At 30.5% G+C, this 20,789-nt stretch overlaps 1 protein-coding gene across 1 annotated transcript in view; it reads right to left on the reverse strand.

Moving 5' to 3' along the window:
- The window catches only part of LOC130231468 (inactive ubiquitin carboxyl-terminal hydrolase 53), an 88,890-nt gene that overhangs the window by 20,235 nt on the left and 47,866 nt on the right, over window positions 1–20,789 (reverse strand). Inside the window, exons 10-14 of the mRNA XM_056460801.1 lie at window positions 17,954–18,103; window positions 11,883–12,051; window positions 9,337–9,486; window positions 3,246–3,380; window positions 966–1,044 (exon numbers count right to left, since the gene is read on the reverse strand). Of these exons, the coding sequence (XP_056316776.1) occupies window positions 966–1,044; window positions 3,246–3,380; window positions 9,337–9,486; window positions 11,883–12,051; window positions 17,954–18,103 (683 nt within the window). The remainder of the gene's footprint in view (window positions 1–965; window positions 1,045–3,245; window positions 3,381–9,336; window positions 9,487–11,882; window positions 12,052–17,953; window positions 18,104–20,789) is intronic.

The raw sequence follows: 20,789 nt of genomic DNA on the forward strand, positions 1-20,789 counted from the left end.
TGTGTATATAATTTGTTGTATGTGTATATACAATATGTTGTATGTGTGTATATAATTTGTTGTATGTGTGTATATAATATGTTGTATGTGTATATAATATGTTGTATGTGTATATAATTTGTTGTATGTGTGTATATAATATGTTGTATGTGTATATAATATGTTGTATGTGTATATAATTTGTTGTATGTGTGTATTTATGTTGTGTGTGTATATAATATGTTGTATGTGTGTATATAGTGTGTTGTATGTCTGTATTTATGTTGTGTGTGTGTGTGTGTGTGTGTGTGTGTGTGTGTATAATATGTTGTATGTGTGTATATAATATGCTGTATGTGTGTATATAATGTGTTGTATGTGTGTATATGATATGCTGTATGTGTGTATATAATGTGTTGTATGTGTGTATATAATATGCTGTATGTGTGTATATAATGTGTTGTATGTGTGTATATGATATGCTGTATGTGTGTATATAATGTGTTGTATGTGTGTATATAAAATGTGTTTATAATATATTGTATACAATATGTTGTACAGTACATGTGTGTATGTGTTAATATTTGGTGAATATACAATTATTATAATATCTTGATTATGAGGGTTAAAACAATCTAAATTTTGAGAAAACTGGATTTACATTTGAACAAATTAAGTGATTTAATATGGGCCATTTTCCAAATATCTTCATTTAATATGTCCTTTACTTAACACTCTGACAATTTTCTGGCATTAAAAAAATCCCAAAACTATACACATGCAACATACAATTGGTTTTGTGCTTCAGGGTCAGACAAAACTTACAATTGTGCCTGCATCCCCCTGCATGAGCTGTTATTAATTATGTGCTGGAAAAGAGAGCTGGACAGAGGAAGCGCTGCAGAGATTACGGTCAACAGTGTGAGGACGGGCCACACGTCAGACGTAATCTGTGTTTTTAACACTTCTCACTGACCCCGGGTTACATAAGGACCAGCAGAGCACCGTGAGCCAGTTTATTCCACTCCAAAGCTTTGCTAAAATCTACAACACATCTGTGCCTCCCTAAAGAGGACTGAGGACACTTTTAAAAGGGTGATTTGATACTGAGAGATAAAGTATTCTGTTTGCTTTGGTTACAAAATGTGCTTTTTCCAAATCCTTAAAAACACTGGCGCTCAAAAGCATGAACAAAATCTTGCACATTCCAGACTTCTGAGTGTCTTTCAACTAATTTAATGTGATCAAATGTGGTACAGACAGTACAGTAATAAAATAAAATAGAATTAGAAAAGAATAGATCAGAATAAAATAAAATAGAATAAATTAAAATAAAATTAAATAATTAGAATAAAATAAAATAGAATACATTTGAATAAAATGAAATAAAATTTGAATAAAAAAATAAAATAGAATAAATTAGAAATAAAATAAAATAGAATAAAATAAAATAGAATAAATTAGAAATAAAATAAAATAGGATAAAATAAAATAGAATAAAATAGGATAAAATAAAATAGAATAAATTAGAAATAAAATAAAATAGAATAAATTAGAAATAAAATAAAATAGGATAAATTAGAAATAAAATAAAATAGAATAAAATAAAACAAAATAAATTAAAAAATAGAATAAATTAGAAATAAAATAAAACAGAATAAAATAAAATAGAATAAATTAGAAATAAAATAAAATAGAATAAAATAAAACAAAATAAATTAAAAAATAGAATAAATTAGAAATAAAATAATAGAATAAAATAAAATAGAATAAAATAAAATAGAATAAATTAGAAATAAAATAAAATAAAACAGAATAAAATAAAAAATAGAATAAATTAGAAATAAAATAAAATAGAATAAAATAGAATAAAATAAAAAAATAGAATAAATTAGAAATAAAATAAAATAAAATAAAATAAAATAGAATAAATTAGAAATAAAATAAAATAGAATAAAATAAAATAGAATAAAATAAAATAGAATAAAATAAAATAGAATAAATTAGAAATAAAATAAAATAAAATAGAATAAATTAGAAATAAAATAAAACAGAATAAAATAAAATAGAATAAATTAGAAATAAAATAAAATAGAATAAAATAAAATAGAATAAATTAGAAATAAAATAAAATAGAATAAATTCAAATAAAATAAAAGAATTAGAATAAAATAAAATAGAATAAATTTGAATAAAATTAATAAAAAATAGAATAGAATAAAATAAAAATAAAATAAATTAGAAATTAGAATAAAATGGAATAAAATAATTAGAATAAAATAAAATAGAATAAAATAAAAACGAATAAATTAGAATAAAATAAAATACATTACAATAAAAAAATAGAATCAATTAAAATCAAATAAAATAGAATAAAATATTTAAAAAATTACTCATTGCAAGCTTTCAGAAATTAATTTATGAACTACATAATTTGAGTAAAAGACAGTGACTTTAAATTTATATAATTTACATTTCATATATTTATACTGTACAGGGTGGGCCATTTATATGGATACACCTTAATAAAATGTGAATGGTTGGTGATATTAACGTCTTGTTTGTGGTATATTAGTATATGTGAGGGGGCTCATGAAAGAATAAAGTTACGTTAAAACCAAGCACACCATTGTTTTTCTTGTGAAACTCCTAATAATTTTGATGTGTCACATGACCCTGTTCCTATTGAAAAAAAAAGTTGGATCCAAGATGGCCACCATGGTCACCACCCATCTTGAAAAGTTATCACCAACCATTCCCATTTTATTAAGGTGTATCCATATAAATGGCCCACCCTGTATAATATACATTTTACAATATTACTGTTTTTACTGCAATTCTGTAAAAAAAAAATTATAATAAATCTTAATCCCTCCAAACTTTGTACCAGTAGTGTTAGACCCCCCCCCCCCCCAATTGTTTATTTTTTCCCCTAATTTCTGTTTAACATAATAAATAAATCTTAATTCCTCCAAACTTTGCGCCAGTAGTGTATAAAGACTAACCTCTAATGATGCTTTAGAGCAGGGGTGGGCAAACTCTGTCCTGGAGGGCCGGTGTCCTGCATAGTTTAGCTTCAACTCTAATCAAACACACCTGAACATGCTAATCAGCGTCTTCAAGATCACTAATTATCTATAAGCAGGTGTGTTTGATCAGAGTTGGAGCTAAACTGTGCAGGACACCGGCCCTCCAGGACCGAGTATGCCCACCCCTGCTTTAAAGAAACATTTTCCCCCAAACGGTAAAAGACGATCCATTCTTACCTCGGTTTCTCATTGCCTCTGGTCTCGTCTGTGATCGATCCGAATCCTTTTTCATAAAGTTGATGGGACGTCCTTCTTTTGGCAGCTCCCTGAAAATATCTCGGATTCGACTCTTTGGATCAAAGTTCATCTTCACTGTAAGACAAACACCACCGATATGAATAAACGCAGCCCTTTAACCGAACATATTTCAAGAAGAAGGTCCAAAATCCTGCAAAATGAGGATTCTGCCAACACGGACGTCCCACTGAGGCATTCAAAGTGACACCGCTTGGAAGTATTAGCTTTACTATACAGTAAGTCAGCAAACATACAGTATATCATATGATCATATATCAAGATGGAAATCTGGAGCTTTATTTTCTACACAACAGATTTTTGAGTTAAAGGCAGTTGGGTACAACAGTTTACCACTTTTTAACCCCTTCAGCCGATCTCTGGGTCTTGCAGAAGCACTTTTAGCTTAGCTTAGCATAAATCATTGAATCAAATAAGACCATTAACAAAAAATCATATTTAAAGCTTGACTTCTGTAGTTACATGGTGTACTAAGATCGTCTGAGAATAAAAAGTTGCTATTTTCTAGGCTGATATGTTTTGGAAAAATACTCTCATTTCTATGAGAGAACTATGCTAAGCTAAGCTAAGCTAAAAGTGCTCCTGCAAGACCGCCATCTAAACGTTTTGATCATTTTTTAGCAAGATGCTAATGGTCTAATCTGATTTAATGAATTATGCTAAGCTAAGCTAAAAGTGCTCCTGCAAGATCGACTGAATGGATTAAAAAATGCTAAACCTAACAGTTTACCTCTAAAAGAGTTGTAAAGTGATCATATCCAAAAAGCGTAGAGTGCTTCTTTCCCTGAACGCATATTGATAAAGATTCTGCTAACATGAATGTCAGACTCTGACATTAAAATAATGATATACCCATAAAATAATGATGTATTTACTAGCTTTACTCTACAGTAAATGACCATATATAAGGATCGAAATCGCTTTATTTCCTATACAGGAGCTCTGAAATGTTAATGCAGACATTAAAGAAGCTGTCCGGCGTATTTTATGGGTCTACTGTAAAAATCCATATGCAGCACCCTTCAAATAAAGTGTTTGAGTGCGCTTGAAGTTGAGGATGATTGGGACGGTGGGAGGAAAGTGTAGCCTCTGCACTCTTTAAATACACCCCTGAGGCTTCTGGGAAGGACAGCAGAGCCTTAACAGCAATCAATGTGTGTGCGCTTCAGTGTTTTTCTGCTGCGCTGGAGGAGAAAAGCAGTGAAGTGTTGCAAGAAAGTGAAAGAGAACGCACGTTTCTTGCCTTCAAACGCACTGCGGTCTTGTAATGAGGGTCACAGCTGAAAAAAACAGCTCACTATCAGCAATCACATCCAACATTCCTGAACACCATAAACGGATACTGATCTTCTTCTGATCTTGGTCAAGTCTGCCCTCACTGCGGCCCCAGGAAGGGACTTGGACATGTAAGCCATATTAAAAACAAAACCACTAAAGACACAGTTTTTGTTTTTTGGTCACTCTTTGGTCTTGTTATAAAAAAAGTGATAATAAAATAAAATAAAATTTTAATTAAATAGCAAAAATAAATAAATTAAAAAACAAAATAGAATTTAAAATAAAATATAAATTAATAATTAATTATTAAAATATAATTAAAAATAATTAAAATAAAATAAAATTAAACAAAAAGAAAAATAAAACAAAACAAATAGTATAAAACAAAATAAAATAAGAGCGACATGGTGGTGCAGTGGGTAGTGCTGTCACCTCACAGCAAGAAGGTTGCTGGTTTGAGCCCCGGCTGGGTCAGTTGGCATTTCTGTGTGGAGTTTGCATGTTCTCCTCATGTTGGCGTGGGTTTCCTCCGGGGGGAATTTAATAAGCTAAATTGGCCTAGTGTATGTGTGTGAATGCAAGAGTGTATGGGTTTATACGTCCCCCTCACTTTTAGAGCCAGACCATTTAGAAACAGGCGATTAATAATTATATGAACGTATGATCTCATACAGCTGCCCCCCACTTTTAAAATGTCCGCTACGCCCCCGGCCCACAGTCAGTGCAAACCTTTCATCTGTGTCTTTAATCTTCACCAGCACATGTAGCCTCTGTTAGAAAGTAATTCCGTCATTCCAGAGTTCATAATAGTTCAAAAGCTGATGATAATTAGTTAAACATGGCAGTTTGTTCATGTTTTAAGTTGCTGAGTCATTTGCTCCTTGGTTTTTCCGGCTTCTTTGTTTATGCGCGGATCACTCTCGCATTTGTCTGTTTCTGACAGGATGTCAGAAGCACTTCAATAATCACGCGCACGTTATTATCATCAGCTCTAGAAGTTTGTCATTTCAAATATAGATGTGCACAGAGCACACGCGAGAAAGCGAAACCTTTTGTGATTTAGACGGACTTGTAAACCACTACAGGGCACAGGGTATATTCTGCTGTTCTTCTTGGCTTTGTGGCTGTTCATCAAGACGACGACAAGGTTTGTTTGAGCTCAGATTGACCATGGCTCGTTATTATTTGTATATATTATTACAGGTGTAATAATAACGAGCTAGTGACGTATCTCTCTAAACCAATAGCATTCAGCTGCGCGTCTTGCTCCGCCTTTTGGCTACCTTTTGTTGTGCTTGGTACCCTTCGGAAAGGGTACCCAATAAGTGGTAAAATACGGTTCGCTTTTTGGTACCTTTTGGCAGTGAAAACGACCATAAAAGTGTACCAAACCATACCACTCTGTGGAAACAGGCCATTATACCTAGTGTACACGGACCTGTATAAAATCTTCTGCTAAATGCATAAAATGTTAAACAAAACAAAGCCAATATTTTATTTACAAATATTGTTGGCTTTTTTTGGACAAATTGATTGTTAACCTTCAAGCAAAAGTGCCTTGTTTTATTTTATATTAATGCATTTAACAAGCTATTTAAAACTAAATAATAAAAAACATAACAATAAACCAAATCAAAACATTTGGATAAAACAAAGTAAATGCATAAACACAGAATGAAAAAAGAAAAACAAGAACCAAAAGAAATTAAAAAATAAAAATTACTAACAGAACTAGCTAAAATAATTAGTATAGCTAAAATAATAGTTCTGAGAAAACCTCAAGTATCATATTATATCCAGACTAATTAAAAAATCCCTTAAAACAAACAAATTAAATGTATTGCAATGACTCTGCACAAACTGCCAGTAAGTTAGTCACACACACACACACACACTATTAAAACTTTGTTCACATTGCTGCTGTGTGCTTGTATCACTGAGGACTATAATAAAAATACTCATTTCGCGCGGCTTTATAAGCTATTTCCCAGAGCCAAAAGGGAATATTTTCACTGCTCCAGGACAGAAAGCCATTACAAAAGTTGATCTAAGAGCTTTTAGTGGAGTGGAAACTTCAACAATAAAAAGAGACACATCGAGCTATTACGGTGTGCAATAACGGAGGAATTTGGGCTACTGGAGCACCAGACCATGTGTCTTTGTACAGACGTCCTGGGTTTCTCTCTCTCTGATCCTCTGGGTATTAAAATACTGTGCAGGGGAACAGTGTTGCCTCCAACTGAGAACATTTTGACCACTGCACCGTTCATGAAAAAAGCATGAGGCTTAGAAAGGATGAAGCAGGTAAATCAGGGTAAAAGAGAGTCACTTTTTTTTGTTTGTTTGTTTGTTTGAAGGACACGATGGGGGCATATGAAAGTGGTGACTTTCAAATAATAATAATAATAATAATAATAATAATAATAATAATATTAATAATAATAATAATAATAATAATAATAATAATAATAAAGAAAAAATAGGTATTTCGGGGTGTAGAAATTAGAAATATTTGAATATAAATAATGTTGTGAGATATATTTTTGGCATTTTTCTTTTCAAAAATAATATAATTGTTAAACAACATTTTTACAAAGTGTGTTTCTTTGGCTGGTACCATATCTGGTTTAGAAATATTAATTATGAATTAATACATCATTTAAACTGCTAGTAGACTGCAGCAAGTCCATCTCTTAATGAGTGATTCATTGAATCATTGCAATTTTTTTCAAAATGGCTGATTTGATTAAAGACAAACAATTAACTATTAAAAATAGATCTTTGAATCATTGACTTAAATGATTAATTCAAAAACAGATTCATTCAAGAATGAAACACTGCAGTTTTGCTCAAATTCACAAATGCTCATTGACTTAAATGATTCATTAAAAAACAGATTCATTCAAGAATGAAACTCTGCAGATTTGTTCTGAAATGCACAAATGTTCATGGACTTAAATGATTCAGTCAAAAGAAATAATAATTCATGAATGAAACACTGCAGTATTGCTGTGAAATTCCCAAATGTTCACTAATTTAAATGATTCATTCGAAAACAGATTCAATCACGAACGAATCACTGCAGTTTTGCTCTTAAATGCACAAATGCTCATTGACTTAAATGATTCATTAAAAAACAGATTCATTCAAGAATGAAACACTGCAGTTTTGCTCAAATTGACAAATGCTCATTGACTTAAATGATTCATTAAAAAACAGATTCATTCAAGAATGAAACACTGGAGTTTTTCTCTGAAATGCCCAAATGTTCATGAACACGATTCATTCAAAAACAGATTCATTCATTCATGAAACTCTGCAGGTTTGTTCTGAAATGCACAAATGTTCATGGACTTAAATGATTCAGTCAAAAGAAATAATAATTCATGAATGAAACACTGCAGTATTGCTGTGAAATTCCTAATTGTTCACTAATTTAAATGATTCATTCAAAAACAGATTTAATCACGAACGAATCACTGCAGTTTTGCTCTTAAATGCACAAATGCTCATTGACTTAAATGATTCATTAAAAAAATTTAAATAATCATGAATGAAACACTGCAGCTTTTCTCTGAAATGCCCACATGTCCACTGATTTAAATAATTCATTCAAAAACAGATTCAATCATGAATGAATCACTGCAGCTTTGCTCTGAAATGCACAAATGTTCAAGGGCTTAGATGATTCTTTCAAAAGCAGATTCATTTATGAAGGAAATACTGACTATTGGATCTAAAATAATGGATTCTCCAGATTTAATCAAGTCAAATTGAAGACTTTTAAGACAAATGAATTCAATTTTAGACTCATACAGGGCTAAACACTAATGATTATTTCTAATCGCCCTGTCGGTTGCCACAAAAAATAAATAAATAAATAAAATCTAATGTAATTATTTCTTAGTGACATATTTTAATGTGTCAAAACAAGAAAACTAGTTGCACACACTGTTTTCAACATAATATTTCTTTTTTAATGACAAGTTTAACACTGTTAAAAGTTTATTTATTATGGAGAAATGACATTAATAATTAAAAATATACATTTGTTGGCTTTTGATCCAAACTGATTGAGTATAATGGATCATGTAAAGCAGGCATGTCCAAGCTCGGTCCTGGAGGGCCGGTGTCCTGCAAAGTTTAGTTCCAACCCCAATCAGACACACCTGGGCTAGCTAATCAAGCACTTACTAGGCTTTCTAGAAACATCCGTGCAGGTGTGTTGAGGCAAGTTGGAGCTAAAATCTGGCCCTCCAGGACCGAGTTTGGACACCCCTGATGTAAAGCGATATGTTTTCTGTTATTATCATGAGGAATTGTGTATTTGTTTTAAGTGTTCTTTCCCTGATTAAGAAATTTAATTGACATTTTTTTACAGCAATTTTTCAAACAGCTTTTGGAAATTGGATCTTGTTGCAATAAAAAAAAAAAAACTTAAATAATGAAGAATTTTTTTTTAATTGAGATGGATTGTTGGTGATGGGATGGATATTGATTAGCTTTACTTGGACAGAAGAAAATTAAGACCCGTTTACTTATTTACTTGTTTAATTACGTTTTTACTTATTTGTTTACTTGTTTACTTATTTACTTATCTACTTACTTATTTACTTATTTTTTGTCAGGGATGGGTGTGAACCTATAGTAGCACAACTCCAAAACAAAACAAGAAACCTTCAAGTAACATAACAGTGACTATTTTAGCTGTTTTGAATGTTTGTTTTTTTTGTACCTGGGCCTCTGCCGCCACTCGTCTGGTTGCTGCTTCGACTGAACACAGACGGAGGCTGAGATTTCTGCTTTAGAGTACCATGGTTTGAGATAAAAGCGGTCAAATTCTCTCGAGTCAATTCAAACTTCTTTCCACCCAAAGTAGGAGTACCTGAAATAGACACAAACTATGTTACCATTATGCAACTAACATTTGCTATTAGCATACATTTTTTGTAACTGTTTTTTTTTAAACTACTAACATTTATTATTTTCATTATTAATATGTTACTATTTTTTAACTACTAACATTTACTCTATTAATTAATATGTTACCATTATGCAACTACTAACATTTACTCTTAATTAATATGTTACATTATGCAACTACTAACATTTACTATATTAATTAATATGTTACATTATGCAACTACTAACATTTACTATATTAATTAATATGTTACATTATGCAACTACTAACATTTACTATATTAATTAATATGTTACATTATGCAACTACTAACATTTACTATATTAATTAATACGTTACATTATGCAACTACTAACATTTACTATATTAATTAATATGTTACTATTTTTCAACTACTAACATTTACTATATTAATTAATATGTTACATTATGCAACTACTAACATTTACTATATTAATTAATATGTTACATTATGCAACTACTAACATTTACTGTATTAATTAATGTTACATTATGCAACTACTAACATTTACTCTATTAATTAATATGTTACATTATGCAACTACTAACATTTACTGTATTAATTAATGTTACATTATGCAACTACTAACATTTACTCTATTAATTAATATGTTACATTATGCAACTACTAACATTTACTGTATTAATTAATGTTACATTATGCAACTACTAACATTTACTCTATTAATTAATATGTTACATTATGCAACTACTAACATTTACTGTATTAATTAATGTTACATTATGCAACTACTAACATTTACTCTATTAATTAATATGTTACATTATGCAACTACTAACATTTACTGTATTAATTAATGTTACATTATGCAACTACTAACATTTACTATATTAATTAATATGTTACCATAATGCAACTACTAACATTTACTATATTAATTAATATGTTACCATAATGCAACTACTAACATTTACTATATTAATTAATATGTTACATTATGCAACTACTAACATTTACTATATTAATTAATATGTTACATTATGCAACTACTAACATTTACTATATTAATTAATACGTTACATTATGCAACTACTAACATTTACTGTATTAATTAATATGTTACATTATGCAACTACTAACATTTACTGTATTAATTAATGTTACATTATGCAACTACTAACATTTACTATATTAATTAATATGTTACATTATGCAACTACTAACATTTACTGTATTAATTAATGTTACATTATGCAACTACTAACATTTACTATATTAATTAATATGTTACATTATGCAACTACTAACATTTACTATATTAATTAATACGTTACATTATGCAACTACTAACATTTACTATATTAATTAATATGTTACATTATGCAACTACTAACATTTACTATATTAATTAATATGTTACATTATGCAACTACTAACATTTACTGTATTAATTAATATGTTACATTATGCAACTACTAACATTTACTATATTAATTAATACGTTACATTATGCAACTACTAACATTTACTATATTAATTAATATGTTACATTATGCAACTACTAACATTTACTGTATTAATTAATATGTTACATTATGCAACTACTAACATTTACTATATTAATTAATACGTTACATTATGCAACTACTAACATTTACTATATTAATTAATACGTTACATTATGCAACTACTAACATTTACTGTATTAATTAATGTTACATTATGCAACTACTAACATTTACTCTATTAATTAATATGTTACATTATGCAACTACTAACATTTACTGTATTAATTAATGTTACATTATGCAACTACTAACATTTACTATATTAATTAATATGTTACCATTATGCAACTACTAACATTTACTATATTAATTAATATGTTACCATTATGCAACTACTAACATTTACTATATTAATTAATATGTTACCTAATATGTTACCATTATGCAACTACTAACATTTGCAATTAGCATTAACGTTACCATTATGAAACGACTAACATTAATTATTGTCATTAATATTTTACCATTATGCAACTACTAAATTTTGATGTTACGTACAACTCCTTAGCTGTTGATTGTTGATGATGTATATGACAAAACAAATGTGCAATTTTCTAGCATGTTACTAACACTAAAAGTTGAAAGAGGCACAGAGGAAGGAAAGGAAGACTCAAATAAGAAATAATGACTGAATTTTGTACTTTATGTGAACTATTTCAATACAAAAATGCTAGTTTCTTACACTATTAATATACATTATGTATTTCTTTTTTGATGGACAACCTTAATGATCAAACCAGGCAATTTTGATTTCACACAGTCTTCAATAAATCTGTTAAATTCAGGGCGAGAAAGCTGTATTCTACCTGGTGTTTCTCCATTGACTGTGCTCTTATTCTGAGAATCACTGCTGTTCCTGCTCTGCGTCTCGTCTGTGACCACAGCACTGCCGTCAGGGTTGGAGTAAAACAGCAGCAGGGGTTGAAAGTGACCGCGGATGCATTTCGTGACCACATCTTTCCACTTGGATCCCACCTTAAAAATAATAAAGATAAAACCGTAGAGTGAGTAAAGTGCAGCTGTGGTGTGAAGAGCAGTGAAAAGGTGAAAAGCAGTATGAAGCGTTAGATTATTATTAGATGTGAAAGCGCACACAAGCTTCAGGCTGGTTTAGGTAAGAGTTTACATGCTGTATTGCAAAAGTCTCTCCAGGCAAACAGATGTAACCTTTCTTAATTAAAAGACAGAAGAGCGAGAAAGAGAAAGCAGGATTATTCCCATTAAGGAGAGACACTGCAGGCAAAAGTTCTCTTTTCATTCACCTGATATCGCTGAGATTTTGTACATTTGGCTTTTCATAAAGTGCTTTCTTTTTTATTCTAATGGAAAGAAAACATCTAGCATACATTTTCATTTTTAAGGCTGTTTTATCTAAAGTTTAAATCAGTTACAGTTGAAATCAGAATTATTAAACCCCCTTTGAAATTTTCTTTTTTAACTATTTGTCAAATGATGAAGGAAATACTCACAGTATGTCTGATAATATTTTGTTTTCTTGAGAAAGTCTTATTTGCTTTATTTCGGCTAGAATAAAGCAGTTTCTAATTTTTTAAAAACCATTTTAAGGTCAAAATTATTAGCCCCTTTAAGCTATAATTTTTCTTCGATAGTCTACAGAATAAACCATCATTATACAATAACTTGCCTAATTAGCCTAACCTGCCTAGTCAACCTAATTAACCGAGTTAAGCCTTTAAATGTCACTAAGCTGTTAAGTGTCTTGAAAAATATCTAGTCAAATATTATTTACTGTCATCATGACAAAGATAAAATAAATCATTTATTAGAAATGAGTTATTAAACTATTATGCTTAGAAATGTGTTGAAAAAAATCTGCTCTCTGTTAAACATAAATTGGGAAAAAAAAATAAACAGGAGGGCTAATGAGAGAGAGAGAGAGAGAGAGAGAGAGAGAGAGAGAGAGAGAGAGAGAGAGAGAGAGAGAGAGAGAGAGAGAGAGAGAGAGAGAGAGAGAGAGAGAGAGGAGAGAGAGAGAGAGAGAGAGAGAGAGAGAGAGAGAGAGAGAGAGAGAGAGAGAGAGAGAGAGAGAGAGAGAGAGAGAGAGAGAGAGAGAGAGAGAGAGAGAGAGAGAGAGAGAGAGAGAGAGAGAGAGAGAGAGAGAGAGAGAGAGAGAGAGAGAGAGAGAGAGAGAGAGAGAGAGAGAGAGAGATAGATAGATAGATAGATAGATAGATAGATAGATAGATAGATAGATAGATAGATAGATAGATAGATAGATAGATAGATAGATAGATAGATAGATAGATAGATAGATAGATAGATAGATAGATAGATAGATAGATAGATAGATAGATAGATAGATAGATAGATAGATAGATAGATAGATAGATAGATAGATAGATAGATAGATAGATAGATAGATAGATAGATGGATGGATGGATAGATAGATGGATAGATAGATGGATAGATAGATGGATAGATAGATGGAGAGATAGATGGAGAGATAGATGGAGAGATAGATGGAGAGATAGATGGAGAGATAGATAGAGAGATAGATAGAGAGATAGATAGAGAGATAGATAGATAGATAGAGATAGATATGTGTATGTGTGTGTGTGTGTGTGTGTGTGTGTGTGTGTGTGTGTGTGTGTGTGTGTGTGTGTGTGTGTGTGTGTGTGTGTGTGTGAGAGAGACTAATTTTGATAAGTTAATCAGGTCTCAACTAATTTTCTATATAACTAAGTTCTATAAAGTTTAACTTAATATTTTTAGTCAGTTTGATCAAAAGGTTCATTTGATTCAACTAAAAAAATTGAAGGCAGCAGGCATTCTTTACAGTGCACTTATTTACAGCTTGAGCTTTTATTAACGTTTAATTTTATTTAACATTTTTATTTACTATAGCTATTTTAAAGTATTTGACATTATTCGTTTATTCATTTAACTTTATTAATTTTTGTTTGTGCACTTTTTAAATATTATTTTATGTGTTATTACTGAAAAAACATCTATAATTGTTGCGTCAAAGTTTAAAAGTTATTTTCTTCAGAGATTTTGTCATTTTTAAATTAAGTGTTTAATCATTTTTGTCTTGTTTGAATTAACTGAATAAGCCATGTCGTTCTAGATCAGGGGTCACCAATCTCTGTCCTGGAGGGCCGGTGTCCCTGCAGGGTTTAGCTCCAACTTGCCTCAACACACCTGCCTGGATGTTTCAAGTTCACCTAGTAAGACCTTGATTAGCTTGTTCAGATGTGTTTGATTAGTGTTGGAGCTAAAATCTGCAGGACACCGGCCCTCCAGGAACAAGTTTGGTGACCCCTGTTCTAGATTAAAAAAAGAGAAACATGTCCTTGGCAAAAACTGACTTTTTTTAATGAATCCAAATATACATAAAATATTTTTATTTCACTTACATTCAGTTCTACTTTAAAATTAGTTTTATTGTAAAAGTACTCTAATTCAGAGTTTTTATTCATTTTTATTTTAGACAGTTGATGTAGTACTTTATATCAGTCTAGATAAAAAAACAAACAAACATTTCATTGGCAAATATCTGAAATAAATATTAATATTTATGGTTTCATTTTATATTATGAAAAAAGGTTTCAATGTTAGTAAACTATAATAACCATTACAGTCAAAAAGCCAAAGCCAGGAACATAAAGGATTAAAAAAATAATAATTAAAATATGCTTTAAACAACAAAACAGCTGAATTTGGGTCATCAGGAAAGTGTGTTATTGAATACTATATTGGCTCTGTATCCTATAGGCTCGCACACAAACATTTACAATGATGTATGGTGTGTGAGTGTATGCGTGTATACAGGTTTAGCTATGCTTATGAAGGCTCAAATGTCCTCATATAGTGTATACTATATACCAAAGTACACATACATTAAGATACCAGTATCAAAATGACCCAACACTGAGGACATTTCACTAATTAAAAGTGTTTTTAAATCAGCCAGAATGTTTTATTTGTATCTAATGATGTGCACTTGTTTCAGTGAGGCTTGGGCTATAGACAATATTATTAACCTGGTATAAAAACAATGGAAGTCTATGTAATGTCCTCACTAAGCTAGTGAAACAAACCTATGTGTGTGTGTATGTGTGTGTGTGGGTGATTCATCTTGGCGACGGGCAGCAGAAGCCCTGAGAGAGCAGAAATGCAGACGCAAGCAAAAGTCTCACACACTCCTGATAGATTGATGAAGAGATACGGGCCATGCACCACTACACACACCGCATCTACACACACACGCACACACACACACACGCACACACACACGCACACACACACGCACACACACACGCACACACACACGCACACACGCGCACACGCGCACACGCACACACACACACACACACACACACACACACACACACACACACACACTGGCCGCCCATCACAATGCTTTGCTTAGCAGGCAATTAATAGTGACTGTTTAGGCACGTAATAATGAGCGCTTGCTTTGTGATTACAAAAATCAAGGGTGTATTTTAATAACTACACTTCAAAATAATCAGCTAACAGTTCATGACAGAGTTTTGAATTAAAGAGAACAATATATTTTGGATAAATAAATAGGCTCTAATTTAAATATTTGATGAATAAACTAACAAAGCAAAACAAAAAGGCTAATTACACTGTACAAAGCGACTGGTTGATTTTTACTTTAAGCAACAAGTTTACTCCCATATTTTAAGTAATTAGTTTACTTAAAATAAATAAACCTTAAAATTAATTTGCATAATTATAAACATGTTATCAATTTAAGAGTTGGTACAACAGGTTCTCTTTTTTAAGTAAATTAATGTATCACTTTTTACAGTGTACTTATCATTTTCTTAGCAGAATTATGTGTTGAAAATACTATTTTAATGTGGTTTACGGTTTATATATTATTTAAATTTTTTTTTACATATCAAACATTATTTAAATATTATACAATATTATATTTATCTTATAATGTATTCTTAAGGGGGCAAATAACATTGACCTTAGCACTTTACATTGAAAAAAATAAACAAATAAAAAATATATATAAATAAAACAAACAAATAAAAAATATATATAAATAAAACAAACAAATAAAAAATATATATAAATAAAACAAACAAATAAAAAATATATATAAATAAAACAAATAAAAAATATATATAAATAAAACAAACAAATAAAAAATATATATAAATAAAACAAACAAATAAAAAATATATATAAATAAAACAAACATAAAAAAAATATATAAATAAAACAAACAAACAAAAAATATATATAAATAAAACAAACAAATAAAAAATATATATAAATAAAACAAACAAACAAAAAATATATATAAATAAAACAAACAAACAAAAAATATATATAAATAAAACAAACAAACAAAAATATATATAAATAAAACAAACAAATAAAAAATATATATAAATAAAACAAATAAAAAATATATATAAATAAAACAAATAAAAAATATATATAAATAAAACAAACAAATAAAAAATATATATAAATAAAACAAACAAATAAAAAATATATATAAATAAAACAAACATAAAAAAAATATATAAATAAAACAAACAAATAAAAAAAATATATAAATAAAACAAACAAATAAAAAATATATATAAATAAAACAAACAAATAAAAAATATATATAAATAAAACAAACATAAAAAAAATATATAAATAAAACAAACATAAAAAATATATATAAATAAAACAAACAAATAAAAAATATATATAAATAAAACAAACAAACAAAAAATATATATAAATAAAACAAACAAATAAAAAAAATATATAAATAAAACAAACAAATAAAAAATATATATAAATAAAACAAACAAATAAAAAATATATATAAATAAAACAAACAAATAAAAAATATATATAAATAAAACAAACAAATAAAAAATATATATAAATAAAACAAACAAATTAAAAATATATAAACAAAACAAACAAATAAAAATATATAAATAAAACAAACAAATTAAAAATATATAAATAAAACAAAGAAATTAAAAATAAACAAATTATATATATATATATATATATATATATATATATATATATATATATATATATATATATATATATATATATATATATATATATATATATATATTAAATATAAAAAACAAAGACTGTGAAAACTTTCCTTTATCTGTCAAATATCACTTATTTTCACCACTCATATTAATAGATAATATTATTAAATGTTATTTCAGGTCTAACAATGTAAACTTATCGCTTTTTGCAGTTTACCAATCTCTCTTTTTAGCAGAATTATGTGTTGAATATACTGTTTTAATACTGTTTTCAACATAATTAATAAAATTTAATAATTAATATAATACATTTAATACATTTTATTGATAACATATCAGTCATTATTTTAATAAATTTTTATAAATAAGGATAATTTTTACAAATAATATTGACCTTAGCACTTTTTTACATTTTTTAAAAATGCTTATTTCTTTTATTCCAGCATTGAAGAGAGAAAAAATATAATAGCAAATACTGTGGAAAAGAAATTCTTGCGCTATTAAACATCACTTTTATTTGAGAAAAAAAAGTAATATAGACTATTTCAATGTGGTCATGTCATTGGCCCACGAAGATTTTCCTTTTGTTATCAAACTATTTCATAACTCTAAGAAAAGGCGATTCAATCATAACATGTTATAAAAAAGCCACATATAGATAAATAATGTTACATATAGCCACATATAGATAAATAATGTTATGATAGCTCTTTTTGGATTCTCGGAAGCTATAGAAATCAAACATGTAAAACAGGAAACACGTTGTGACCTTTATTTTTGTTTACATCCCTCAAAATGGTTTAAATAATAGCATTAATAGTTAAATGAGAGTGAACAATGTAAACGGTCTCACCTCTTTGACAGTGGCGTCATCAAAGAAAACCCATTTGGAGGATTTGGTGTGGTAAGCAAAGGCACAGTAATGTTTGCTGGAGTAACAGATCATTCCCACCAATAGCAGCTCGCTCTTCTTCGCTCGCTCGTCTGTGACACGATAAAAGAGCTGCCAACACAAACGCACATTCATTTAAGCATCAGAACACAATACACTAAATTTAGTAATATATATACTAAAAATACTATAAAGATCACTGGTGACAGCATTTATTCTTTTTTTAATAAACAAATGATATACAAATCCAGTTTAAAGATTCAAGGCAGCGAGGCAACAATTTAATTAAATAATTTTTCTTAGCAGCTGCTAGTATTTTGGCCTTGTCTGAGTAGTTATGTAGCTTGATAACCACAGGGCATGTGCAGTTGTGCTTGCAGACCAAGCGTTCTATGAGCCCAATCCATTTTGATAGTGCTGTGCTTAGTTTCAATACCCAGCAACAATATCCGGGCCAGGTCTGGAAAATCAACTGGTCTGTGGCCCTCCGCGCCTTCTTCCAACCCTATAATGTGAATGTTGTCTCATCTGCTGCGATTTTTGCGGCGTCTTTTGCCTTCTCTGAGAGGGACTGTACAGTTTTTTCCAGTGCCGCAATCTTGCTTTGAAGTTTGGACACGTTGTCCTTGGTCTGGAAAACACGACTCTTCGCTTCCGTAATCCATTTTGTTTTGTCCTCTGGTTGTAATTGAATCTAACAACGACTCAAAGCGAGAGAATTTCTCGTCTAGTAAGGGACTTAAATTGTCAGTAACAACTTGCGCTAGGCTGGGCTGCTCGGCCGCGGAGCCTCCATCTTTTTTACCTTGATTAACGGTTGGTTGGCCTTTTGTTGTCGTACGGCTTTGTCTAGCGTTGGTTTCTTGTTGAGATGAAGCGGGAAGCGAAAATAATGAAAATAGCACAATGCTTGCGGAAGCTCAGAGAAAATGTGCCACCTCAAAAGCATCACGTGACCGCCCACAATTTAATTAAATTCAGTAACACTGTTTTGGTAAATAATAAATACAGATCGAAGGTATATTTTTAAAAATATTATATGGGTGGCATGGTGGTTAGCACTGTCGCCTCACAGCAAGATCACTAGATCGAGTCCCGGCTGGGCCAGTTGGCATTTCTGTGTGGAGTTTGCATGTTCTCACAGTGTTGGCGTGAGTTTCCTCCAGGTGCTCCGGTTTCCCCCACAGTTCAAACACATGTGCTATAGGATAATTGAATGGACTAAATTGGCCGTAGTGTAGGAGTGTGTGAGCATATGGGTGTTTCCCAGTTGGATTGTGGCTGAGAGGACATTCGCTGTTTAAAACATATGCTGGAATAGTTGGTGGTTCATTCCAATATGGCGACCCCTGATGAATAAGGGACTAAGCCGAAAAAAAAATATCAATGAATTAATAAGAAATATCTGCATTTTAAACGTTATGGTTACATAAAAAAATAAAATAAAATAAATTTAAAAAACACAGATAACTATTAATTGCATTTTAAAAGGTCCCATGAAGCGCTTTGAAATGTGCATTTTAATTGGATGTTTGTTGTAATCTCAACTGAAACACGAAGAGAGGGTGGGACAGAGTAGCTCCTAGCCAATAGCGCTTTGTTTTATCACAGCTCTGCCAGTGACAGTGTTTGAGCTCAAGCACATCATATTAAAAGCACATGAGAAGCGTCTTGAAGTGGGCGGGGCATGTCAGATATTAGAGAGCATTCGACTGATGAGAAACTGAAGTTTGAAGAGACGTGAAAAATCTTTGACCCAGGACATGTCTAAATGTACACGGTTATTTCAGAGTTTTCCCCGCTTTCATTTTTAAAAAAATATCTCTGTCCACATGCGATGCATGTTATAGGCATACCGAACCAACAGGTGGCGATAATGACACATTTAAACTGAGTTTACATCAAATAGGGAATTAAGTATATTGTACATTATGGTAAATTCATTCTAGTCGATGCAAACGTGAGTACAGATTACGCGGATTACCGTCCCACGGTTGAAAATTGCGGAATACGCAATTCATTTGTCGCAAATTTGCAGTATTTGCCTCATTCACGACTTCCGTGATTAGAGTAAACCCAGCCATGTTGGCCAATCAGAGAGGAGAGGGAAAAAACCCCCCCCAAAAAAACAGCGCGAACGCTGACATCATAAGGCTCAAACTCCAGTTTTAGCATCCACACGACCACACTTTACCTGGAGTTTTGGAAAATCTTCGTTTTCAGTCACTCGACACTTCGTTTTCACGTGCACAAACAGCAAAACCGCGTTCTGAAGTGCGGTTCTGAAAATACCTGTGTTCCTGTGGACAGGGCCCAATTTTGGCGGAAGTGGTAAACTACAATCTTTGGATGTTTATATCAGTTTTATTCACCTTATTCTCCGCGTTCGAGCGGGCGCAGCCATTTGAATCTTTTTGGCTCGAAACTTCTGGTCTCATTCACGTCCATTCATTCTTAGAGGTTATAAACAGCTCATAATGCTGCTTTACGTTGCAACCTGATCTTTTCTTATTATATTATTCTACTTTTTATGTATAATCATGCAAACACTTGTTTGTAAAGTGAGTAGTTTGACCGTTTTCTACTGTTTATTATTTCTAGTCATTTCTCCAATAGGCATTTGAATCGCACAAACGAGCGCACTTCTGCATTTTGTCACTGTTTTGCACCACACTAGCTAAAACTATAACAATACCATTATTAACATCTAAAAAAAAAGCTATTTTTATTTCACTGCTGAATTTTAAGCGGAATAAAAGTATCTTGCAATATATCTAGTCAAATATTATGTGGTGTC

The sequence above is a fragment of the Danio aesculapii genome, chromosome 7 (genome assembly GCF_903798145.1).
Source record: "Danio aesculapii chromosome 7, fDanAes4.1, whole genome shotgun sequence".
NCBI classification, from domain to species: domain Eukaryota; kingdom Metazoa; phylum Chordata; class Actinopteri; order Cypriniformes; family Danionidae; genus Danio; species Danio aesculapii.